The sequence below is a fragment of the Corythoichthys intestinalis genome, chromosome 22, assembly GCF_030265065.1.
Source record: "Corythoichthys intestinalis isolate RoL2023-P3 chromosome 22, ASM3026506v1, whole genome shotgun sequence".
In the NCBI taxonomy this organism is placed as follows: Eukaryota; Metazoa; Chordata; class Actinopteri; order Syngnathiformes; family Syngnathidae; genus Corythoichthys; species Corythoichthys intestinalis.
Genome location: NC_080416.1, coordinates 15555969 through 15583365, shown reverse-complemented (window position 1 = coordinate 15583365; position 27397 = coordinate 15555969). Strand labels below are relative to the sequence as shown.

Below are 27397 nucleotides of genomic sequence, written 5' to 3'. Positions count from 1 at the left end.
GGAAAAAAAGAATCAAGCTTCAGACATCTATTCATCCATCCATGCATTCATCCGTGCATCCATCCACCCATCCTGTGGCTTCACAGTGGTGTCGTGCAGTGAATCAGTGAATAATTTATCACGTTGGGTTGCTCTGCCCCATCATGCTGCTCACTCACTGAATAACACACACATATACTGTATGTACAAGTACATATGAAAAATCTACACACCCCTTTCCATTTGCCAGAGTTAATTTAAAAAAAAAAAACTTTTTTTTTTTTTTTTTTTTTAACCAAAATAAATCCTTTAAAAATGTTCCTACTATTATTGAGAAATGAGGTTCAGCAGTTGTGGTAGGCTTTTTTGTAACCTTTTTTTTTTTTTTTTTGTCTGGCACGTAACATTATTTGGAACTGATCAAAATCCATTTTTTTTGTTCTTAGAACATTCATGAGATGCATCCCTTTGCATCTCTTACATGCAAAGATCTATGAATAATCAAGTTTTATAGCTTCAGTGTTCATTCTTTTTTAATATTTTTTTGCTACTTTACTATTCGCCAGGGCTTTGGTGCCATCTCATGGCTTCATAAGGTGTTGCAGGGCATATAAAAAATGCAAATAGGTGAGTTTTTTGGCAGAAAAGATTAAGGGAAAAAACTAAACGGTAAAACATGAAAATGCGGTTTCACTGTTGTCAGTTTTTGCCCGAACTTATAAATTATAGCAAATGTAGTCCAGCCTGTTTTATTGAATGTTATTATTTGAACCCCCTCCCAAGATGTTCTTCCTTAGGTATCCTAAAATCACATTATAGTTTGTTTTTAAGCAACAGAAAAACAGACCACAAATCCCCAGTGATAGGAAATTGGGATATAACTGGCCAAAAAAGTGATGAGCTATATACAGTGATCCCTCATTTTTCGCAGTTTATGGGAATAAGTGAAAAACCGCAAAGTAGCACCAAAAAAAATCTTTTTTTGTGTGTGTGTGTCCAATTTATTTATTCAGATTTAGCATTGGAAAGAGATACATATAAGAAATGTTTCAACTTTTATGTGTATATAATATATATATATATATATGTTGTTTTTTAAGCACTTCAAATGTAATAATGATGTTAAGCTTCAAACATGTTACTGTCCCACCGAATTATTTTTAAACAATAAGGTAGAAAAATTCTTCTGCTCAAGCTGCTCACTTACACACAATGAGTTGCCACAGCAAGTGTTTAACAAGCCTAACCATGATTGACGCATGCGGCGCTTTGAAGTTACAGCTTCCAAGCATCTCTGGCAAGATCAAACCTTAATGTCTGTCAATCATCGTTAACTTTAATAAGCAACTCCAGTGCACTGTCTGACCAAGAAAAGCAGCAGGAGGGAGAGTGAGACTACGAGATATGATCGAGGCTGCTCATCTGTATGTATTTTTTTTTTTTTTTTAATTGGAAAAAAAATCCACGATGGACTGAGGGCGGTAAATTTGAAGCGCAAAGTGGCGAGGGATCACTGCAATAGAATTTGCTTTCTTAAGCCTGAGTTATGCTTCTGCGTTGACGGCGTACCGTCAATGAGCATTTGATAGTTCTGCGGCAGGGGAACGTGTTGCTCTGTAATTCACCTCCAAGCCACTAGATGGGTGTAGCGTTGTGTTTATACGGTTTTGGAAGACTTGTTGACTTCCTCTAGTTTTCTTCCAGTTACACAACAATGCCGAATGCTTGAATGTGGATCTTCAGCTCGTCAACATTGAACAAAAAATGTTGATCATACAAATGTTGAGGCGCAGGAGACGCAGAAGACTTGCAGAGGTGGTCGTTAGCGCAAGAATGTTTGTAAATGGTGGTGATTTCGCGCTGAAATGGAAACAACAGTCAGAGCGGACCAATCACAGTCCATTTGCGTCACGTCGCCACGCGTTGAAGCAACGCGTAGTAAGAATCTTGTTTAGCTGCACGTCAGGCTATGACTGAGGGCCGTAAATCGGGTCTGCCTTGACGTCGTATGTCTGCCGCAGAAGCATAACTCTGCCTTTTGACTAAATGAGCTGTTAGTATCACAGTACATGAGGCTAGATGGGACTGCGTTCAATGGACTATACCTGGAGGCAGAAATCATTATATTGGCTTGGAAAAGCATCTTTAAAAGCACCACTCTGGGGGGGAAAAACACCTCGCTGGCTATTCCTTTTTTGGTGACAAATGAATGCACCAGTAGGTGCACAGGTTTGATTCAGTAAAATTGGGTGATGCAAGATTTAAAATGATGGGACGAAAGCAGTGAAGAGAACAATAATGTGTCTTTCACAAGTCCTGTATGATTGTCTAATTAAGAGCAGCAACACGTATCATCGCTTTACTGACAGTTTCATAGGCAGTCATGACTTTCACGGTAAATAATTAATGATCAAAAAGAGTGTCTTTTAGTACCTGTAGTGTTTCCTTGTCAGCTTCTTGAATGCCTCGACAGTTACAAACAGCTTTTTGAATAATTTTTCATCAATTAAATTGAGTTTGATAATTTTTTTCTTTTTCAAAAAGTGTTTTATTAATTTTTACTCTTAGAAACTTTTTAAAAGAGGTGTAATCTTCTCTCTCAGTGTGAGGGTTGGGACAAAAACATTTTGGTCTTGGTGTTAAGTTAATGAAACACTCCTCAAAGTGCCTACGCCACAGCCCTGACACCTAAGCGAGGCAACTAAATTCCAAACCACAAGCACTCTTACATTATACATGAGCTACAAATGCAGTGAGTACTGCACGTCGTCACATGTCTTGTTGGGGTCTTTGTTGAGGAGTCCACTGCGCTGCTATCTGACTATAATAGAGCTGAGCTTACATAATAGTTAAAAACTCAAGTGTCGATTTTAGAGTCGAGTGTATGATTGGGTTCATCAGAATCAACTCTTTCAAGAGTTGAACTTCATGGCTGTTAGAACAAAGTCCCCGTAGAAAGCAAACACTCCAGGTTGTGGAAAATCGTGGTGGACTTTGACACCCAGCTGTCACATACCTGCAGGAGCCCCCCCAAACAGGCCTCCCACCTACCACCTTACTGTTTGAAGAAGTAAAGTCGATGGCAATGGTGTGTTGTCACTAGGGATTTCAAAAGTATTGAAAGTATTGATACGGAAATGTATCAAATACGAAATCCGATTGCAAAAATATCTATACTCGTTTTTTTTTTTGTTTGTTTCTTTTGCTCTACCAGGTCATTAGAAATTTGTACTCATGTGGTAAATTTGATTTTGTCCATTCGCCCTACCCTGATGATTTTTCGGGCATTGCCCATATTTCCTGTACGTTTTGGGTCACTTCCTGTTAATTATGGGCAATTCGAATGAAGAAACACCAAGTTCATGTTTAATTTTTGTCTTTTATAATTGTCAAAAGCGAAAATAGTAGGGCTGTTCCGATCATGTTTTTTTGCTCCCGATCCGATCCCGAGTATCTGCCGGTCCCGATATTTCCCGATCTGATTGCTTTTTTTTTTTTTTGCTCCCATTTCAATTCCAGTCATTCCCGATACTTTTTCCCGATCATAGACATTTTGGCAATGCATTAAGAAAAAAATGAATAACACTCAGACGAATATATACATTCAACATACAGTACATAACTACTGTATTTGTTTATTATGACAATAAATCCTCAAGATGGCATTTACATTATTTATTCTTTCTGTGAGAGGGATCCACGGATAGAAAGACTTGTAATTCTTAAAGGACAAATGTGACTTTGTATATTGTGACTAAATATTGCCATCTAGTGTATTTGTTGAGGTTTCAGTAAATGACACTGTAGCCATGCCCAAATGCATGATGGGAAGTGGAACCATGACTGTGCATAGTGCTACCAATTGATATATCTTCTCTGCGTTGGGAAATAAGAAAAAGATCAATTACTACCTTGCTTCCCTACATTGCTTCCTACGATATTTCTAATCGTAGGGAGAGGGATTGTAAGGCTTTAGCCAATTAAAAAAAGGCTCCAAAGGCGTCCAAAATTCACTCTACTCGTTTTACGCTGCCTCTTAGCTCTCTATATAGGTAAAATGGCGCCATTATAGATTGAGCGCAATAATGCGTGAGTGGGTCGTGCAGCGCATGCATTAATTGCGTTAAATATTTTAATGTGATACATTTTTTAAAAAATTAATTACCGCTATTATCGGGATAAATTTGATAACCCTACCTTAAGCCAAAACTAAAGACTCTGGATGAGTGTAACATATTATGTCTGTAACATTAAATACAATTAGAAAACGATTTAATTAAAAAAAAAAAATTATATATTTTAAAAAAGCATGTCCAATATTTTTTTGCCGATTCAGAGACTTTGAAAATGACGTGATCGGGACATCTCTAGAAAATAGTAGTGAATATTTTTATTTATTTATTTATTTTAAATATGGATAGTTGAAAATTTTAGTATCATGAAAACAGTCGTTTTTACGTCAATATTAAAAAAATATATATATATACAGTATATGTATCGGTTACCGGTTTCAAAGTATACCGTGGTATGAAAAGTCAAGGTTTCAAATCCGCAAAAATTTTCCGTCGTACCTTCCTTAAGGTATTAGCTATTTTTTTTTATGTCTCAAAAATGCATGGAGAAATCCCTCGCTTGCAGCTGCAAAGCTCAACCCTCCCCCACCGGTTGTTGCTCAGTGTCTGTGAGTCAGCTGTGCTAAACGATAGCTGGAGGAGGTGAAACTCCTGATCTTTTTTTCCCCATCGAAGAAAACTAAATTGCTGATATGGGAACACTGCGGCTCCAGAAAACTTAAATAGCCACGGCATAGAGGCGGAGGGCCATCCGACATGTAAAACATGTTTGAGGAGGCAATACCTCCAATATGATTTCGAATTTATACAAAATTAAAGATGAGTAAACCCTGTCAAAAATGTTTCTCACCATCTACGAGAGTTAACTCCAGCGTGTTTAGTGTGTCTAGGGGTGGTAAAACATGGTGTTTTTTTTCTCTCTGGCAAATGTCTGTGTTGAGAAAGAGAGTGTGTGTATAATGGAAACATGATCGGGTCATATATGGCAGAAAACACTTGAAGGTGACTTGAAGTTCCGCCCTGAGACCCCCTATTTGGCCAAATTTCAAAATTGTCCGATATGTATGTGTGATACATCATTGGAAAGCTTAAAATCTCAATTTTCTGGGGGAGGAAAATTTTTGAACAGGAGGGCATTTAAAAAAAAAAAAAAAAATTATAACAGCAAAACCCTAACTGGAGGTGAGAGCATGTGAAAGCATATTTAAGACGCCATGATTTTAACGAGGTATTATCATGTACCTACCTCTTTTCGATCCAAAAACTCCATGTAGCATGTATCACCGACTGCCAAGACACAGCTTTGAATGGCCACAGCCGGATTTGGTGGGAATTTTATGGGTGAAATATGGGAATAGTGAGATAGTGTAAAGCGCTTTGAGCGCCTTGAAAGGTGGAAAAGCGCTATATAAGTATAACACCATTTACCATTAATATAACAAGGGTTGCGATGCAGAAATCACAGACATCAAGGAGTGGTCGAGATTTGCATTTTCATATATTTACCCTTTTAAGTTTTTTTTTTCCCCCCAATTTGTCTATGTTTGGATCGATTATCTAAAATATTGGGGAAAATACGACAGTAACGAGTTTTTTTAAACTAAATATTAGACATCAATTAATGATTCTAAGCTAAAAATGACAGATTTTGAATAATAGATGTAATTACTTACCGTTTTTATGGCTAGGTTGACATGATTGCGCGACGTCTGTAAACGGGGGTTTCCGGGGTAAAACGGACAAATTAAAAATAGTTTGGGGGGCTTAATGCACAATGAATCTGCTATGGCAGCATATAGACAGACTGTTGTATCAAACACAACAGTTCTTTTGGCTTAAAATACAGCACTTTATTTTAAAGAGGGGTGCAAGAGCAGAAACTGCTTTTTTAGCCTTGTTTGTATTTTCCGCCATATATAAATTAATTCTGCAATACCGTGAAACCGTGGTATTTTGGCTTAAGGTTATCATACCGTCAGAACATCATACCGGCACATGCCTAGCACACCTCACAGTATATTCAGATCTATCCAAATTTGATTATTTTTAAACCTGGCTCTTAAGCTTCCTAACATCCTCCTCATGTGTGCTCCACCAGGTGTACCAAGGTCTCGACATCATCACCAACAAGGTGACAGCTGAGGATCGAGCCCAATGTCGGCATCATATGATCAGCTTCGTGGACCCGTTGGTTAGCAACTACACGGTGGTGGACTTCAGGAACAAAGCTGTATCTCTAATATCCTTTTCCTACCATCTTTCCTCCTCATTGCTCCAACCAGACTCCCACCTCTTGTCACCTCTTTGATTAATAAGCGGTTTCGAACAGGGGAGTTCATTCATTTAGTTTCTTTTAAATTGGCTGCTTTGTACTTGAACTAAAAAGGAAAGGTGTCTTGAGTCGTTCACACAATCTGCACAAGCCGCTTGTCGCACAGATGTGAAGGGAGGAGGCTGTAAAAGACATGGTATTATTAGAATAGCAGCACACAGTCACTCTTCACTTACTCACCCACTCGCTGATGTGACGAGGGGATGCGGCAGCTCCGAGAATAGCCCCCGAGTGACTCTAACCTGCTGAGAGGAGCCGGGAAATGACAACGGGTGTAAATACAGATTAGAGGAGGTACAAACAAGTCCTCCTGTAATGCGGCATGGAATGAAAAGTGGAAAGGAGGGGGACGCACGTGTGTCGCAATCGGTGGGTGTAATAACACATCTATCAAGCCGTCACTCAACTGGCCGTTTCCTTCTGCTTCCTTCAATTATTGCGTTGGTGCTCGCAGCTCTGCTCGTTTGTGTGGAGCCAGTCGGTGTAGTGATGATAGCTGATGCGTCTATCTGCTTTTTTGCTTATTTCATCAGAGATGAGAGAGAGAGTGGACAGGCATACGATTAGGACTTTGGTGCGGTTTGTGTTGAGGTGGATGTTTCTTGGAAATAGTCAAATTTAAATATTTCCACTGTTGGAAATTTTTTTTACTAGTTAAAAAATACATATAATGACCATAATGACCACAACTGACAGCAAGTCACCCAACAAACAGACTCACTAATGGTCAGCCAGTTAATAGCGCAATAACGCAATTTGATCTATATGTGGAACGGAAAAGCAGTGAACATGACGGGTTGTAAATAGTGACAGGATGGAATAGGACAGGACAAAAATAAAATGTATATACTGCACTGTTGGATTGTTTTAAAATGTTGACAGGTTGTTATGACCTTTTGAGTAATAGAAGCAGCAAATAGGACAGGACTTAGTTGTCTTTTTCTTAACGCTATCTGACATAGATGAGATGCATAATCGGGATAAACTGCCAATCATTGTTGGAGGAACAAACTATTACATTGAGTCCCTGCTGTGGCGAGTTCTAATGGACACTGGGGTGAGTACATTAGAACTTGTATTGCCAATCCTGTCACTGCCATTGACAGATATAAACATTTATCCAAATGAATCGGGAGGGCTGGCATTGAATGATCACAGTCAAAATGGAATGAACATCTATCGCCGTCAGTGGCAGCCAATGAGTTAATTTATGAAAGGAAGGTTATGATCTTCAATTCAGTACAGTGATCCCTCGCTACTTCATGCTTCAAACTTCGCAGCCTCATTTCATCGCGGATTTGTTTTCAATTAAAAAAAAAACATGAGCTGTCCCGACCGATCGCGTCCTCTCACACTCCCTCCCCACCTCTTGCTGCTCTTTGTTGTCCAGGCAATGCACTGGAGTTGCTTATTAAAGTTAACAATGATTGACAGACGTTGATGTTTGATGTTGCCAGAGAACCGAGCTTCAAAGCGCTGCATGCGTCAATCAGCGTTTAACTTGTTAAACAGTTGCTTTGGCAACTCATTGTGTGTAAGTGACGAGATGGAGCGGAGTTGAGTGGACTCACTCAATGAAGCATTTAATAAAGACAAGCGTTTTTATACTTGTTTAAAAATAATTCGGTGGGACCGTAACGTGTTTAAAACAACTATTACATGTGAAGTGCTTAAAAACCATTTAATATACATAAATACAAATATACATAATTTTTTTTTTAATTTGGGGGAAAAAGTGAAAAACCAGGTCTTATATGTATCTTTCCAATGTTAAATCTGAATAAAAACATTGAACTCACGCAAAAACAAGTTTTTTTTTTTGTGTGGGGGTGGGTCGCTACTTTGCGGTTTTTCACTTATCGCTACGGGTTCTAGTTTCCCTTAACAGCGAAAAAGGAGGAATCACTGTATTATAAGTAATAATATGCCAGTTATTAGGGCTGGGACGATCCGCTCTTGTCACGATCCGATCCATATCCCGATACCTGTGAGGCGATCCGATACGTATTTCAATACTTCATCTATGGCAACATATTACCTTTTAAGATTTATGAAAACACAAGAGGCATGTATGTCCGTTTAAACTAGATGCCTTGTTACATGTACTAGTATAAGTCGGACCGGAGTATAGGTCGCATTTTGGGGGGAAATTTACTCGTTAAAATCCATAGAACAGATATAGTATGTCATCTTCAAAGGCAATTTAAAATAAAAATACAATAGAGAACAACATGCTGAACAAGTGTTCAGTATGATAATGTTACATGATGCATGAACAACGAAATGCGAACGTGGCCAGTATGTTAACGTAACATCGCGATTAAGTTATTCAGATAAATATAGCATAAAGAAGATGCTAACAATTTTACGAAACCATCAGTGTCACTCTAAAACACCAAAATAACATGTGAAATGATATAATAATGTGTTAATAATTTCACACATTAGTCGATCCAGAGTATAAGTCGCACCCACAGCCAAACTATGGGGGGGGGGGGGGGGGGGTGAACTTATAGTCCGAAAAATACGGTAGCCATGCTGATGTTTATAATGTTTAATATAAATGTGTTTTCTTATTTTATATGTCTGACCTTTAGTTCTACGGTGTGTTGATGACCAATAAACATCTGTTAAAAGAACTGGAGTCTCATATGCAATCATCATGCACGTGTGCCAAGTGCCCGCAGCACGCACAAACATACCACTCGGCGATATATTACAGCTGGGAAAATTACCAACCTCATTTTTATTTACCGTGCGATTAATTAATTGATGGCATATTGCGACAAGCTTAATCGATACTCATAAAAAAGTATCAATACTCGGATCGTGACATAAAAGATCGCGATATATCGCCAGATATTTTTTCACAGCTCTACCAGTTACTATACGATACTTCTTTTAGAGTAACTCCATCAATTTCCGCTAATCAGTTAATATAACTGAAACATAAATATATAATTTCTATTTCCCTTGTGGTCTCTATTCAGAAGGAGGCTTCATTGGACGGCGGAGTTGAAGACACTGATAGGAAGCTGGACCTGGAGAAACTGGGAGGAGCTGAATTACACAAGCGACTGATGGAAGTGGACCCTAAAATGGCTGCTATGCTGCACCCCAATGACAAACGCAAAATTGCAAGGTAATCCATACAGGTAATGTCCATATTGTATATTGCCTTTCTATATAATGTATTTATAATTGTAGACCAGCGTGTTTTATTACCATTAGAGTGCAGTTTTTGCATTGCTAACCAAAACAACAACACGAGCGTTTCTTGCTAATCCTTTGTAAATTTAAAATGTCATATGCATATGAGTAAATAAACAACCCACGAACACTATTTGTAGAAATACTTTGTGTAAATATGTAATAATAGTGCGAATGCTGAGTCCTCACTGAAGGAAAATAGACTTGGCTTACACACATGCACACGTGAGACACACTCTTGACGAGTTGCAGTTTGTGCATGCTGGTCTTTTGTGTAGTGCAGGTTAGGTTACCCCGCTCTTCTCCTTGACGGGAAGGAATCATCTTTTTTCTGCATGTGTTACTTACAGAGTACAGTCCAGCCTAAGAGTCGGTCACGCTACTAAGAATATTTCTTGTCTGGTGTATGTGTTTATCATCGCAAGCTCAGCACACAGTTTTCCATCACATCAATTCAGTCGATTTGACTCATTTGTTTCGTGTTGCATACAAGGACAATGATGTGTCTGAGGCTTTCTATATGGATTCCATGGATGTGATGAATTCATAAAAAGACGTACGGTGTAAGAATGTGTGGTGTTCATTATTCAGTCTGTATGCTCTTGTTCTACAGAAGTTTGCAAATCCACGAAGAAACAGGCGTTCCTCATAGCTCCTGGCTGGAGGAACAACGAGGCCAGCAGGGTGGCGATGGCCTGGGAGGCCCGTTGAGGTACCCGGACCCTTGCATCTTTTGGCTCCATGCCGACATGAAAGGTAGGGTTAGTCAATGATTGGATGCCTGTCACAGCTGTCGACTTGCTCTATTTTTTCCTCATTATTTCTTTGTTCTACAGCTCTGGACAAGCGATTAGACGCACGCGTGGAAGAGATGTTGTCAGTCGGGTTGATAGAGGAGCTGAGGGACTTCCATGCCCGCTTCAATCAGCAGAAAGTGCAGAACGACAGGTGAGAAAATCAATCCTGCTGAATTAGTTTGTGTGGAAAAAAATAGCTTCAAATGTCATAACAGTTGGGGTTTGACAAGGGCATGACAATAAAAAGATCAAAATGAATTGGACGTCTCACACAGTCACTGGCACTGAAAGATGAGCATTCAAATCCTGCTAAATTCAAGCAACAAAAAGGGTTTCACAAGTGGGTGAGTCTGTTCAGTATTGGTGCATCAAGTTCAAGATCACATTCCCACTGGAAATTAATGATCCGGCACGGCGGAAGGATCTTCTTCTCCTTGAAAGCAGCGTCACGGCAAACTCAGCCAAGTGATTCTCCCATTATTTATGCTCTCCTTCCCAGTCTTGACAGGTCACAATGTACAATGCGGCTTCCCAAAAAGCTGGGCGTCCAGTTTTGGCAAATGATGCATTATGAATCGCTACCAATGTGTCAGGGATGTAGGCTTGCCCAGTGTTTTGTGGTTTTCTTTCCCTCAATTCTTGTTAATGCATGGGTGGGACGCTTCCCCGGAAGCTGCCTGTTTCTCATCCCATTTTGTCAGTCCGCAGCCTTCTCTTGTACCATCAGCCTATCAGTAATATCATCAGCACAGCACATTACCCCCCCCCCCCCCCCCCCAAGCAGCCTCTCTTCCTCCCCCACTGTCTGCGACTTTACCCTCATGACTCCATTCCCCGGCTGACTTCTACCGCCAGACATCAAGGTCAAATCTCTCTCCTCTGTCCTCCGTCGTTCCTTTTCACCCTCCATTGAATCGACATTTCCTGTGCTCGGTCGCTATTCTCGGATTTCTGTCTGGGGCCTGCACCGCCGCCCATTTATTCTCCCTCTGTCCCAATCGAATATTTTTCAAGCGGTTTGCTCAGCGTAGAAATAAGATTATGACGCTATTTTCGCAGTTCTGAAAGAGGTCAGGTCACTAGACATGGATCTGTGGACACTCATTACAAAGGTACAGAGTGAGCTCACGCAGACGTTTCTTCTCAAATTGGTGACGATTTGACCAAATTGTTCCATGCGTTGTCTGGTTTCTGCTCGCCACCGGAGGGTCACTGCGCCACAGTAGCTCAGTGTTTTAATGTCATCGTGTCCCCAGAAGGTCCTTAGTTCTTCTCACATTGATGTTCTTTGCCCAGTCAGAGTGGAAAAAAAGTGAGACTGAGTGTAAAGAGAAACGATTGGTGTCTAGAAAAGACGTTATGTTAACTTTATTACTTCCAGCCATCATGGTGCTTTTGTTATCTTTTTACTTGAAACTTATTGCATCTGATGATATACATCCATGAGTTTATCACTTGTAGACATCCATTCCATTTGAACTGGAGCGTGTGTTCGTTCGCTGCCAACCCCCCCACTTCAAATTGATAGGACGTCTTTCACTGTCAAAAGCAGTCAATAAATTCAAAATTGATGGATATTTATTCATAGTTTAGAGTAAATGAGTTAGAATCGTCCGGTAATGACTTTTTAACCGATAACTCAAAAAATCCGATACTAAAACATGCGGTTGTGAAGTTTACCATATTATGCCTAATTCTGTTGTGATGCCTACTGGATGCTTTAATAACGATAATGCTAACATAACAAATCCCAAGCATCTTAGTTTGGAGACATCTAATGGTCAATAAGCACAACTGTTGTGCTAAGCTGTAACCAGCCCTTGTACAAAGTAGAGCAGGGCGGTAAACAGAAAATTTACCGTTACGTTTTTCTGCCATTTAAAATGAATAGAAAATTTGGACGTTCGTTGCAGTCAATGGCATGGACGTGCATGGCCTGCAAAAATGCTATGCCAAAATCCATTTGCCACATACCCACAAAAAATGCCACATGGCAAAAAAATGCCACATGCTCAAATCCATTTTGCCACATACCAAAAAAAAAAAAATGCCGCTTGGAAAAAAAAAATGCCACATGCAATAATGTATTTTGCCACATGGCAAAAAAATATCACATGCCAAAATACATTTTGCCACATGGCAAAAAAATGCCACATGCCAAAATACATTTTGCCATATACCAAAAAAAAAAAAAAAAGCCACATAATGTATTTTGCCACATGGGGAAAAAAATGCCACATGGCAAAATCAGTTTTGCCACATACCAAATACCACTTTTTGTTCTCGGCCCTTCTGTGTTTTGAACTACTGTAGGCGCCATGTTTTATGCATGCAATGGACGCTTGGGGTGACGTAGTTTGTCACTGTCACTAGACGAACACTATCGGGTTTCTGCAATTTCTTCTACGTGGCGAGACTTCAGCACATGAGCACATCTGTTAAAGGGGCGAGTACTTACAATTTGTATTTTTATTGAGTCTTTTTTTACCTTATCATTTCCTCAAAATACTTCATGCATGTGTTTCCCTCTCATATTTTTAAACATTGTGTTTTCTTGTGGTAGCATTCGTCACATAGCTTATTTAAACCACACTTATTTGATATGACTACGTTTTTCTAAGTATTTTCTTAAGGGATCTTGTATGTATGTATGTATGTTCTGTCTGTATGCATCTAAACAAAACAAGCTGAAAGCGCGCGGTAGTACTTTGGGTGTCAAATTCACTACTTGTAGCATGTTTCGCCGGTGTAGCACATTTTGGCAAACCACCGGTTTTGTGATACGCTCCTCTCATCCTGTCTTTCCTGTTCATTTTGCTTTTGCTGCTGGTTTTATGAAATATCGACAGTGGCGTCATGCTCATTGTTCCTCTCAGGTTCAAATTGAAAGGGTTGAACGGATGACATGTTTATGTCGCTAGAGTCGTACTAGGGAAGCCCGACAGTGTAACCATGTGACGTCACCGCCCTGCGATGTCAACAACAATGCCGACCTATTAGTTAAACTAATTTTACAAATTGTATAAAAACAAAAACTTCAAGAGGGGTTTCAATATCAAATTGTTTTAACGCATAATAACGTTTATCTTTTAAGAACTACAAAGTCTTTCTATCCGTAGATCCCTGTAAAAAAGGCTTTGTTCGATGACCAACGACATTTTTATGTAGATGATGAGCATTCTACCATGGAGTCTAGTTTCCTCCCACATTCCAATTTGTTGAAAATTTTGCACAGGACCTTATATGAGTACCTGGAAATAAATGCTGAAATAAGGATCTTTTGTTCATCATTTGTCCAACTCAAATGTTTTTTAATCATCAGCAAAAATAATGGCTTATTTTTTTATACTTTCAGATGGAAATATTCCCACAAACTGCTGATATCAGAACGGAATTTGAATGTTCACACGCTAGAATCGCTTAAATCTTGCATCAATTGCCATCCCAATCATATATGCCTGAAATTTCCATTTAACTTGAAAAAGAAATTCTATTGACCACAGTGCATGTCCAATTTCATCAGACTGCAACTTGTTCTTTAGATCATTTTTTTCCACGGACTCTGCTTTGTAAATCCTATAAATTATAGCTGTGTATTAATTGATTTCATAGCTTTTCACTCTTGTTTAATGCCTGCTCTCTTCACCTCACAGTCAAAACTACCAACATGGGATATTCCAGTCAATTGGTTTCAAAGAGTTCCACGACTACCTGACGGCTCCTGAAAACAGCACCCAGCAGGAAAGAGAGGCGCTCCGAGGCAAAGGTCAGTGATTTCTGTCTTGTGTGAATACATTGGATAATACAGTACTCATCCATCTTCTTTTCAATCTCCGCTTAGGTGTTGAAGCTTTGAAAATGGCTACAAGGCGCTACGCTCGCAAACAAAATAAATGGGTCCGTAACCGGTTCCTTAAACGTGAGTTCCCTTCTTAAACATCATGTGTATGTGTACACTAGCTACAGATGCTCAACACTCATCTGCTAGATGAGATTTAATACACTGAGCCTTTCAGAACGCGTGCATTCATTCATATTAGTGCTGCGAGGTAATGTCACACTCACCCAGCACTTATTTACCACAGGTTTTGTAGTAATATTTAGTGATGGATTAGATCTTGTTTGCATTTGTACTCAGGACATGAAAAAAAAAAACATTCAGTCATTTTGTCGATGAGTGTTTTCAAGCGATAGCTGGGACGCATTTTCATATTTACACAAAGTAAAAGTAGTTTAGTCCAGGCTATTTCACTTATTGTTAGATCTATTTAACTCTTTATGTGTCATACATCATCCATTCCATTAAAAAAAAAAAAAAAAAAAAAGGACCCCAAAAAAAATTGTAACCTTTCCTATGTTTGGACGTCATTTAATGTTGTGAATCAACTGTTAAAGTTGTTGAAATTGCTCCCGTTTTTGCATTAGTTCTCTTCTGTCTACTTTCGACATATGAAAGTTTTAAAACAATTTCATCATTTAAAGATAGATTCATGTCAAGATTTTTCCGATTTAGGAGTATTTTAGATCAAAAGTTTCTTAGGTTCGCTAGGAAGGTTCACTACAACAGAGCATTTCTGAGAAGTCTACTGCTTTAAAATGGCGGCTGTTTACTAACGCCGCCGAGTGTGTCATTTCGCATGCAAGTCATATCTAGTGTAGCCTAAAATGGGCATAGATTGTAGGCTGTCGGCTACAGTCAGGAAATTTTGGAGCCGCCTAGCATTGCGTTTGCAACAGCGTAGTAACACACATTGTCTCGTTGCTGAAACGGTGACAAAATCCGAACGTAGAAAAAAAAGACGTAATGCACAAACAGATTTTGAACGTACGGCATACACATTTAAAAATCAGTGCGCACTTGTACAAATTACGCCGAAACCGTACAACTTGACAGGTATGCTTTGATGTTGCCTTTATATTTCAAAGAAACAATTGTTCAGTGTTCTGGTTGGTTCCCATTTTTCAGGACTCCATAACCTTGATGTTCAAACTGTTGTTTTCTTCACTGACCAATTATCAATCCCAAAATCATTTGTCAAAATTTGTAATATTGATGTCCAATTGACAACCAAAATGCCCGACAAACCGTTTTGAAACTTGATAATATTTATTCAACATGTTAGGATAAAAATTCAACAAAAAATAATGAAACTGAATTGTTTTATATTTTACAATTCAACACAAACAGCAGGTATCACCATAAGCGTTTTTGGCCTTTATACATTCTATGGTCAAAACAGGTTATATACAGTAGACCAACAGTGCAAAATAGTGAATATATATATGGCGGAAGACACTCGGGTGACTTGAAGTTCTGCTCTGAGACCCTCAATTTGGCCAAATTTCAAAATTGTCCGATATGCATGTGTGATACATCATTTGAAAGCTTAAAATCTCAATCTCAATTTTCTGGGGGGGAAGAATTGAACAGGTGGGCATTTTAAAAAAATGTTTTTTTTTTAAACAGAGAAACCCTAACTGGAGGAGAGAGCATAATTAAAGACGCCATGATTTTAACAAGATATTATCGTGTACTTCTTTTCGATCCAAAACCTCCATGTAGCGTGTATCACAGAGTGTCAAGACACAGCTGTGAATGGCCACAGCCGGATTTTTGGGGGGATTTTATGGGTGAAACGTGGTAATATAACAAGGGTCGCGATGCAGAAATCGCAGACATCAAGGAGTGGTCGAGATTTTCTTTTTCATATATTTACCCTTTTAAATGATTTTTTTTTTTCCCAATTTTTCTTTGTTTGGATCAATTATTCGGATTTTGATCGATTAGAGATGGTATTTTTCCCAGGGTCATCTGTGTTCTCAACACTGGACTGCACTAATTGTTTCATGATGCTGCTATGTAGCGACTTTTGCACAATAATTTACTTATTGTCTATTATTTAGTTGTATATTTAAGTTGTTGTGTGTTATTTTACTGTCCTGTGTCTTGTGGGTGTTTTATGGTACAGTAGAGTAGCGTTCCAATTTCGTTGTTTGCTCGGCTTGCAATGACAATAAAGGAATTGAATCCTCTAAAATATCGGGGGAAATACGACAGCAACAATAAAAAATACAATTAAGCGAAAGTTATGAGGTAGACATCTGTGACTTACTTACAGACACATTTTTTTTTCATCGTGACATAATTTGTTTTAAAGTTGAAAATATGCGGGTAAATTTTGTCTTTTTTTTAAACTAAATATATATTAGACATTAATTAATGATTCTAAGATAAAAATGACAGACATTTCAAATAATATAATTACTTACCTTTTTATGGCTGGGTTGAAACAAAAGCAGTTACGCGACGTCTGTAAACGGGGGTCTCCAGGGTAAAACGGACTAATTAAAAATAGTCTGGGGGATTAATGTGCCATGAATCTTCTATGGCAGCATATAGACATATTGTTCTATCAAACCAACTGTTATTTCAGCTTAATATACAGCAGTGTAGTTTAAAAAGTGGTGAAAGAGCAGAAACTGCTTTTTCAGCCTTGTCTGTGTTTTCCGCAATATATATCATCTAACACAAAAAGTTTGGAGGATATCTCTTTGTGAGGTTAGGTATCGTACCCATCTCTTGATCAAAAGTACATACTGTACATGCAATGAAGATTCTCGAACACACACATCTGTATAAAAATTGAAAAGATTCATAGTGAAAAAAATATTAACAATAAACTAGTTCAATTAAATTTTTTCAGGCATGCCACTCAGTCCCCCTTGAATGGGACAAAGGGCCACATCATACACTACGTCACACATCCCACCCACGCTTCTGCCGTTTGTGTTGTCGGCCTGTCACTCTTCCCAACTTGCCGACTCATCTGAAGAAAACAACGACAAATCTGGTCCCTCCTCTTCCTCGTTATGATGAAATAATGCATTCGCTTACGCTAAATTTAGCTTTCGATTCATTCTGCACGTTTGAAAGTCGCTCGCCACCTCGCCTCCCTCTCCTTAGGTGGCGCCTCGCTCAGCAATTTATTGAAAATGTTCATATTACGTCCATCCTTCTTGACCTCACGATGGTTCCTGGGTTATGTAGTCTTTCGTGGTGCTTTCGGTTTTGAAAAAGGAAAAGAAATGATGGAAATATGGACATAAACACATGGTCCATGCAGTGTTTTGATTAGGGCTGCAGCTATCGAATATTTTAGTAATCCAGGAATCGACTGAAAATTCTATCGATTAATCGAGTAATCGGATAAAACTTTTTTTTTTTTAGTTAAAGAGCAATTATAAATATAGATGAGAAAACAAGACATTTCATCTAATATTGAACCATTTTCAGTCAATGTCTTTATTTTCGATGGACATTGTTGAAAACGGCCAACAATTGCGTCTCAAATGTGACTTTAAAAAATTCACTGCTTTCACTCAAAAAACTTTTAGATCTTATAAAAAATATATATTTTTCTTACCTAAAAATGTCATTACGCTTGATAACACACATCACTTAAAATGTAGGTGTTTTTCCCACGTGTTTCAATTGAATTTCCACTTGCGTCAAGCTATAAGTTCTAGTTAAGTTTTAAGTTAGTCTAAACTGTAACTCATGATAGGATTTTGAGTTTTTGCAGTGTTCAAAATAAATCCTGTGCTGTATTGGAGCACATTTGGCACCAGTGCTACTTGGTGTTTTATCCGGCAATGACTACTGAGCTAAAATTGACAGTTAACATTACTAAGTTTTTATTTTACACCCTAATCACTCTACACCGCTGTTTTCACAGATTAAATAAAGCCTGTATGTAAGAGTTAGCCACGCAGCGACAGTGATCATAATGAATAGAAACCTAGCCCTCCGCAGGGATAACGTTACGTGAGCGAGTGACAGTAACGTTAATCTTATTTATGAGCGCTGAGAAGTGTACTGCTTAAAGATGGCGGCTGTTTTATTAACGCCACTGAGTCGGTCATTTCACATCTAGTTCTACGTACATGTGATATCTATGACACGCATACAGACACTACCTGCTACCACCGTAGCAACATGCGGGCGTAGTTTTTAGCAACGTCGGCACAGTTTGTTACTGCTGTCGGCTGCAGTAAGGTATTTTTTTTTATTGCTTCTTCCTCTACGCACGTGACATCAGCGCGTTGTCCCGCATTAAAAGTAGTCCGGGCAAAACGTGGTGCATTGAGCTGGCAAAATTAAACGATTCCTCGAGGTGAATAAAATTACTCTGATCAGTTTTCAAACTCGAGTTACTCGAGTTGCTCGAGTATTTGTTCATCTCTTTTTGATGCTTATTTATAAGGGCAATAAAGCTATAAAACTCAAATGACATTATCTCCCGTTTTACATGGTCGATTGACTTCAAGTAAAAACGGACGTGGACCTCAACTTCGGCACTTTCAAATGAGACCAACCAGCAGCATGTGGGTGACGTAATTACATCGTGACAAGCCTTCAAAGATGATGAGCGTAATTTTGTCGCCGCCGACATGTTCGGTGTTTAAGGATTAGTAGCTCTTTTTTTCCTTTCACAAGCTTTACACATGCATCCTCGACTTTGACCTTTAAAAAGGCATGGTTTGATTTCATAAACACTATGTATTCCTTCAAATTGCCTTTTATTTTCTGGGTGTGGGATTTTGTCAAAGTTTAAGGTTTCCGATGAATCCCAACAGGAAAGCTTTTTTTCCTCAGCACCAGGTCCCTTGTGGGATCAAATCCACAGAAACCGGCTTGAGTGGTTGGTTATCTGCCACAGTCAGCGACACGAAAGACTGGATAAACGCACATTCCTCAGCCAAAATCAACTTGAGGTTTGGCGCATGTGCTTTTTTCAAGTCCTTATCCACTTGCGGATGTATTCAGTAGGTGTATATTTTCTAGTGAGCATTCATAAAAGATCGGTATGGTCATTCCTACTCCAAGGTGTGTGCTTCTGTGGCCCACCAGGCAGCATACATACCCTGAAGTAACCCAGCCGCCTAATCCCGTTAGACCCAAACGGCTTAAGCCACGCCAGGCTCTCAACCTAAATTCTCCTCTTTCTCTCTCCCTCAGAGCACCTACACACACCATCTGCTGTGTGTGTGACATACGTACGTAATCTGTCTGAACTTGTCCATGCTGTCGTAACGTGCGCGTTGCTCTTTGTGGTGGGGGGGCTACACAAATCTTTGCATTAATAACTTGCGACCCGGTCAGTTAAGGGATAAGATCAAGTTTCTGCATTTAAACTAGAATCTGATAGGTGACCACCAGTATAGTGCAGTTGAGGCAGAAGCAGCTCTCTTGTGCTTTTGCCTTTTTTGGAAGAGCAGAAATGCACTTCCATGATCCCAATCCTCATTATATGAGGTCCTTAGTCAAATATTTCCACCACAAACATATGGGGAGTAAACCAAGGTGACACATTTTTCTGCATTACAGGTTTTATGTTCAAACAAAAATGATAATCCTACTTGTGTGTCAGCATTATATCTTCCTTTAAGTGCAATATATAGCAATTTAGGATAGGATAAGAGAGTAATTTACTGTGATTGCACATTATTTCAGAGCAACGAGATATCATTCGGGTTTAAAACTCCATAGAGAACAGAATTTACAGCAGTTGGAATGTGTCTTCCACATGCTCCTCATTTACTGCCATTGACTGCGTTCGACGTCTTGTCCATTTCAATTGGGCGGAGCTGGCAAATTTCAGTACCCTCTTCACTCATTTTTTTATTTTTTTTTTTAAACACATAACTAAACCCTGCATCTTTTGAGGAAAATTAGTCACTGTTCAGTCTGTTCTAATACCTCAAGGCCAATGGTTTGTACAGCTTTTGCCCAGATTGTGGAAAATAAAAATAAATAAGAAAATCACAGGATTTTTTTTCCCTCATCCATCGCCAGTGTCAGCGAATTAGCCTCAAGATGTAACACTAACAATGAATTCGCACCGCCAGCGACAAGATTGGCTGCATTCACAAAGTTGTAGGTATTCGCAAGCATACTCAGGCATGAAAATCTCTCCTTTTGGCGAAATTTGCCATTTTGAAGTCAAAAAGGGTGACCTACGTGATTTGTGTAGATCAGAGAACATTTTTAGGGACGGGGGGTGGGGTCTGAAGATTTTTTAAATTTTTATTATCATTATTAACATGTGATTAACTTAGTAAGGGTGTGCCAAAAATCGATTATTGGATTCTTCTTTTGTGCTCGTTATTTTTTAGAGTGAGAGGGGAAGAGAGAGTTCGTTGCTTCTTGCCTTTCAGTTGTCCAGTAGTAGGTTCAAGTTGTGTTAATTGGAAAATGTCCGTTGTGTGTTGCTAAGTCCCGTGTGCATCTACAAGAGGTGAGGACACGAACCATCTTGTACTGTTTAGCCTTTATTGTTGTTGTTTTTGAGATGGTACTAGTTAGCGCTGAGCGCTATACTGATTAGCGACTTTGCTAACATGTGTTTTCATGTCAAGTTGTGCGTTGTTTGGTGGTGTATAAAAGTTATTCCAGATGTAGAACATGTAAAACCAGGATTAAGTAGAGTGGTAACAAACAAACATATGAAATAGTACAGAAATGTGTGAAAACAAATAGTACAGAAATCTGTGAAAACAAAGTTTGTTGGTTAAAAGAAGTCTTATTTCTAAAGACTTTAATTAGTCGTAATTGACTTTTTTAATGAGCTTGTAATGTCGTCATGCAGAAAAAAGACAAACTCAGTCGCAAACTTAATTTTAATATTTGTGTCGTGATAAAACAAAAAAAAGCAAATGTTGCACTTATTACCAATCATTTATCCTCAAGTGTCTAACATTGGGACGTACTGTACATAGTACTTACTGTGCCTGAATTTGTGCATTCTCGTGAGAGCCCTCGTGACTTCCTGTCTGATTGTCGCAGACATTCGTCGCGCAAACTCAACCAGTAGAAGTTGACCGGGTCTGCCTTCCTATTTAAAAAGAGATGAAACAATGTGAACACTTCTGAGAAATGAACCATAACTACAGGGGGCTTACTTGTTTATATATTCTCACACTTGATGCTACGAAAAACAAAACTATTTGTATACAAGCAACTTAATAGTACATTTTAGTCGATATGCTGTAGTTCCAAGTCATCAAACTGGTTTCCCCACCTTGACTGTCCAAATCGTACTCTGACTGCTGACCTCTTTTCCCCTTTAAGCACAACACAAAGACGCGTGCACGCCGTATGAGCAGGCTAATCCCCTCAAGCATTGCGAAGCTGCCGGGAATTTGCCCCGACTGCTCAGACTTGGGAAACTGAGGTCAGCTGCGGGGGGCTACGCTTTCCAACCTGTGCGTGTCGAGACCAGTGGGTCAAAGGCAAGCCAGGATGACGAAACGCATGTGAATAAACTGAAATAGACACACGCACAAATGAGCGCATGCCTCAGAGGTAGAAGTTGAACCTACTTTTCCAGTTCAGGCCTTTGCTTAGATGCCTCAGTGACGTCTTGATAATTCGGTTGCCTGATAAGCAGGTCAACCACTGCAAATTAAATACATTCTAATTGCTCTTTAAATGTATTGCTTGTAAGAAGTATGCATGTACGCGGTACGCTTAATTAGTCGACTTAATTATCTTTCATGAACAGAGAGGATTCGAGGTGTTTATTAGATTATAACATTTTATACAGAAACGGCTCAGTGACTTGAGGGGTGTTTTTATTAAAATTCTCAAGGGACACGCGAGCCCACGCTTTTTCGTTGTAACAATACCCAGGTGTATTTTGGCGGGGGTGGAGGCGTGTGGGGCCTCGTGAGCATTAAGTAACACGGGTGTCTGTATCTTTTGCGTAAAGAAAAAAAATTGGCCTTGCATAAAGGGGGACAGGCGACACATGGACAGCTGTGTGGATCGAGAGCTTGGGTGCAGTGTTGTGGGGGGCGGAGGGGTAATACGATCTGGCGGTGGCAACAGGTGTTGGCCGCAAGATTATACCCTTGAAGCTTGCACGTACACACACACACACACACAGATTCTGTGGAGAGCAAGCTAAAGGTGTTGCTATAGAAACCAGATGAGGAAGTGGATGCATCCAGTCGTAGGCACGTATTCATGGGCATTACCATTTCAAAGACTGGAGATAATTGTCCATTCAATATCATTAGAAAGTTCACAGCCATAGATAAGTATACTACTGTGATGCTTTATTTATTTCTCTTTTCCCTCATTTTTAACCTTTGTCAAAGGTGTGCCTTTCAGAGTATTTTGATTATACAAACTAGTATTGCAGACTATCGAGTTGCAGTCTAGTTGGCAATTGAATAGAAAGGGAAGCTTTTAAGTCATTGCCTTCCATTGATAACGATGGATGTCCAATTCATTTAAATTGGGAGACCGGGTGTGAAATGGGGCTTTTGCCATTTAAGACACCCTACAATTCGAATCGATTACGATTCAGGATTCTACGATTCGATTATTGAACGGTCTTCACGGAATTACGGTGATCACGATTTTAAATGCATCTTTCCCCCCACCTACATTTCAGGATTTCTTTTTTCTTACTTTGTGGCTACTTCATACTTTCAAGCAAGATATATTTGCCAGTATTCATTAGTTAAAGCAGCCAAACAAATGTATATCCTTTGTTTTATTTCTAATCACCTAATGATCAAGCTGGAACAATGGAAAAATGCCTATACAACACAAAGCTAACGTTAAGCTGCTCTTTTTCACAAGAAGGTGCAAAAACATTAGCTGGTTCAAAGGCAGTACTTATTTTGCTCAACAATACAATAAAATTTACACTGGTGGAATGAATTATACATTTTCTGCAGAACAAACAAAGTGCCTTTAGAAATATGACTACTTTTAACTGTTATACCTTAATTTTCGCACTATTAGGCGCCCCTGACTATAAGCCACCACCCACCAAATTTGGCACGAAAACAGCATTTGTTCATAGATAAGGTGCACTGGACTATAAGCCGCAGCTGTCCTCACTGTATTATGGGATATTTACACCAAAAGATATTAACCGGTCACACTTAATTTGACAGCAGCATCATACGACTGTCATAAGACCGAATGAACCTCCATGAAACTTTGAACCAATTGCCTGCAAAGCTTCATTGCTTCAAAAAGCTTGCCTGGCACGGCCAGACTGTTCTCCCTGTATTTTTCAAACACTGAGAGAATAGTCTGGGACCCAGCCTATTAACGGCCTCTCGAGCAAGTACAAAATCAATCGTCAAATCAGATTCGTTTATTTGCGTGACGTGTTCTTAACGAGCAACATCACTCTTGCGCGCCGGAAGTCGTCTCCACAACATCACGGATGGCGAACGGCAGAGCCGAGAATATGTTCCAATCCACGGTAAAATCAGTTTTGAATTACCAAAAACACATCGACACAAGTCACTGACAACAGTCTGTCTCGCGCTAGCCATGTTGAATAAACTCCACTCTCCTCGTATGTCTACTTCCGCGCGCAAGTCCCTCGTCACTTTACTAATGTCCGCCCATCGCTGATTGGTCCACTCCGCTATCTGTTTGCTGTGGCTTGCTCTGCCCTGGGAATTTGATCCGCCGGACGGTCGCCAGACTCAATCGCTGAAACAGCGGTGAGTCTGGTATACCAGGCTATCAAAAGGCTTCATTTGGCTGTCACTGCTCCCTTGAGGGAGACAGTGAACCTCCGCTGCCACCTGCTGTCAACACTGTTGTCCAACATGCCTCCGAGCATGCATGGCAGCGCTACAGATGTAAATAACAATCAAAATTCATGTTCTATGCTAATTACTTCTTCAGTTACTGTTCCAGTTGTTTCATTAATTGCTAGTTATGGTATTTGGTAACATTTTATGTGACAGTTGTGCCATAAAACTGTTATAATTAACTGTCATTAACTGTTATGAACATTAATGAATGCCTATAACAGATGTCATTTAGTGTTGTCCGGCAAATGATCTCTCTTTTGAATGGATGTAAAAGATCCAAGCTGGACATAAATGGGGTTGGTAACATAATTCACCGGATGACACTTAATGACATCTATCATGGGCATTGCTGAATGTTTATGACAGATGTCATGATAGTGTCATGTCATAATTATGACGGTCTTATGACAGTGTTATGAGGCTGCTGTCAAATAAAGTGTTACCTATCAACCCAAATAAATAAACAAATAAGCCACACTGGACTATAAACAGCAGGATTTTAAAATTTTTTTTAAAGTAGCGGCTTATAGTCCAAAAATTACGGTATTTTGTTTTCACAGATTTCTGTACTATTTCGCATGTTTGTAGTGTTACCGCTGTACTTAATCCTGGTTTTACACCTTCTGCATATGGACTAACTTCTACCACCAAACAATGCACAAATGGACATGGAAATACACGTTAGCGAATTTGCTGATTAGCATAGCGCTCGTAACATCTCAAAAACAACAATAAAAGCTAAACAGTGCAAGAGGGTTCATGTACTCACCTCTTATAGACTCACATGGGACTTAGCAACACAAGACGTTTTCCAATTAACAGGACTTGAAACTACTGCTGGTCAACTGAAAGGCAAGGAGCAGCGAACTATTTCTCTTCCGCTCTCGCTCTAAAAAATAACTTGCTCAGAGAAGAGGACCTAAAGCTCGACCGCCGGTTTCTTGCCCGTCTCATACACAAATTCATTTTCGAGTCTTTTGTACAGGAGTAAATCTCTTTCTCAGAATCTTCCGCTGCAGTTACTTACTAAATACCTAAAACAACTTTAAGGTAAATTGTGTTGCTAATTGAAAAAAAGCTATATTTATTTGATTAATCGTTTAATTAATCGTCCAATTGATTTATAATGAAAATAACGGTAAGCTGCAGCAGGCTAATGCAGTGTAAAATCTCAAACTGATCTAAACTTCTTGTCACTTTGTGAACAGTTAATTTATGGTCACTACTCATTGCACTGAATGGGAAATAAATATTTTTATATATAAGATTGACCTTATTGTGCGTCCGGCGGCTCTAAGATAAACAAAAGACAAAAAGTGGAAGAGGAACAGGAGGAAAGAGGAAGGCAGTTGTGAATGGAGGCATGTGTTTTGATCCAGAGTGGATGATGGCCAGGGAAGCACAGCTGGTTGTTACGTTTTCATCTTTTTATTTTTTTCAATATGCACACTCCCTCTGCAAACACAATTCAACAAATGACTGCTGGCGTGCACGATGGCAACAGGTGGACTACTGTTTCAATACGGGCGAGCAGCTGCACGTCGTTGCCCGTGTTACTTTCTTCTTTTTTTATAATGTGTTTGTCGATTTCTTATCAACACCCTTTAGAGTTCAATTTCACTAAAGCCCAAACTGGAGCGAGTCCTTTATGCTCAAAGGGAGAGGCTTGTTCCAGGTATGCCAGGTGACGCTCACCCCCGTTGTCACCTGCGTATTATTGTAACCGTTAAAAAAGGTTCCTCTCTATTTACAGTATACAGTAACCACACAAGTGAAACCCGAAGCTTTGATTAACAGCTGCTATGGTAAGAGCATTGTGTAAACCAAGATGCAAAAGTGCTTTATATAAAGGCTAAGCTCTTGTAGAAATAAAAAAATCAGCTTACCAAAGTAGCTGACTGTCAGGTAAGCTAACAAAACACTTAGGTGACTTGAAGTTCCGCTCCGAGACCCCCAATTTAGCCAGCTTTCAAAATTGTCCGATATGCATGTGTGATACATAATTGGAAAGCTCAAAATCTCTCATTTCTGATTTCTGGGGGAAGAAAATTTTTGAACAGGAGGGCTTTTTTTTTTTTTTTTTTTTTTTTTTTTTTTTTTTTTTTTTTTTTTTTAATGTTTTTTAAACAACAGAACTCCATCTGGAGGTGAGAGCACGCGAGAGCAGACCTACAGACGCCATGACTTTAACGAGATATTATCGCGTTCTTACCCTGTTTCGATCCAAAAAGTCCATTTTGCATGCATCACCGAGTGTCAAGACACAGCTATGAATGGCCACAGCCAGATTTTTGGGGGATTTTATGGGTGAAACATGGTAATATAACAAGGGTTGCGAGGCAGAAATCGCAGACATCAAAGAGTGGTCGAGATTTTCTTTTTCATATATTTACCCTTTTAAATGTTTTTTTTTTTTTTCAATTTTTTTTTGTTTGGATCGATTATTTATCATCTAAATATTGGAGAAAATGCGACAGTAACAAAAAAAATACAATTAATCGATAGTTATGAGGTAGATATCCGTGACTTTTTTACAGACGCCATTTTTTTCATTGTGACATAATTTGTTTAAAAGTTTAAAATATGTGAGTGATTTTTTTTTTTTTTACGAAATATGAGACATCAATTAATGATTGTAAGCTAAAAACGAAAGACGTTTTGAATAATAAATATAAATAATTACCTTCGTTTTATGGCTGGGTTGAAACAAAAGCGGTTGCGCAACGTCTGTAAACGAGGGTTTCCAGGGTAAAACTGAAAAATTAAAAATAGTTCGGGGGCTTATTAATACGCCATGAATCTGCTATGGCAGCATATAGACATGTTGTTTTATCAAACAACAGTTGTTTTGGCTTAAAATACAGCAGTTTCTTTTAAAGAGGAGTGCAAGAGCAGAAACTGCTTTTTCGGTCTTGTCTGTGTTTTCCGCCAGATATTGTTTTTGGTAGTTGGGAAGAGTAACCTTGGCACATTTGGTTATCAATTTTGCCCCCGCAGACTAACAGGCTGAAGGCTGCATGTGAATGGCTGTGACTGGCTAACCCGGAAGCTAGAAGCACATTAAAGCATAATTAGTCGGTGGAGTTGGTTTCAACAAATTCCGTGCAGTTTGTTAGTTATTTAGTTTCAGGCCTCCGAAGTGGCTAAGCTAGTGCTAGTCAATAGGGTTTGTTAGCATAAAGCTGGAAAAGGCTATGGGACAATTGGAAAGCACCTTGGTGAGAATAAATCAACAGTTACAGCAATTGTTAGAAAAGGTAAAAGGCTAAACATGACTGATAATCTACCTCGGACTGTGGCTCCATGTAAAATCTCTCCTCGTGGGGCATCGCTCATAATGAGAAATGTGAGGGCTCAGCCTCGAACTACATGGC

At 39.2% G+C, this 27397-nt stretch overlaps 1 protein-coding gene across 3 annotated transcripts in view; it reads left to right on the top strand.

Annotated features, from left to right (window-relative positions):
• trit1 (tRNA isopentenyltransferase 1) overlaps nucleotides 1–27397 on the top strand; it is a 68825-nt gene that overhangs the window by 29467 nt on the left and 11961 nt on the right. For 2 of the 3 annotated variants that reach the window (XR_009061868.1, XM_057827806.1), the window contains exons 2-8: nucleotides 6151–6294; nucleotides 7346–7441; nucleotides 9375–9526; nucleotides 10208–10350; nucleotides 10431–10542; nucleotides 14045–14157; nucleotides 14233–14310. Coding sequence is in view for 2 of the 3 variants with exons in the window: in XM_057827806.1 (XP_057683789.1) it covers nucleotides 6151–6294; nucleotides 7346–7441; nucleotides 9375–9526; nucleotides 10208–10350; nucleotides 10431–10542; nucleotides 14045–14157; nucleotides 14233–14310 (838 nt within the window). In the remaining variant the exon portion in view is untranslated. The remainder of the gene's footprint in view (nucleotides 1–6150; nucleotides 6295–7345; nucleotides 7442–9374; nucleotides 9527–10207; nucleotides 10351–10430; nucleotides 10543–14044; nucleotides 14158–14232; nucleotides 14311–27397) is intronic. The other variant, XM_057827807.1, reaches the window with a different exon arrangement.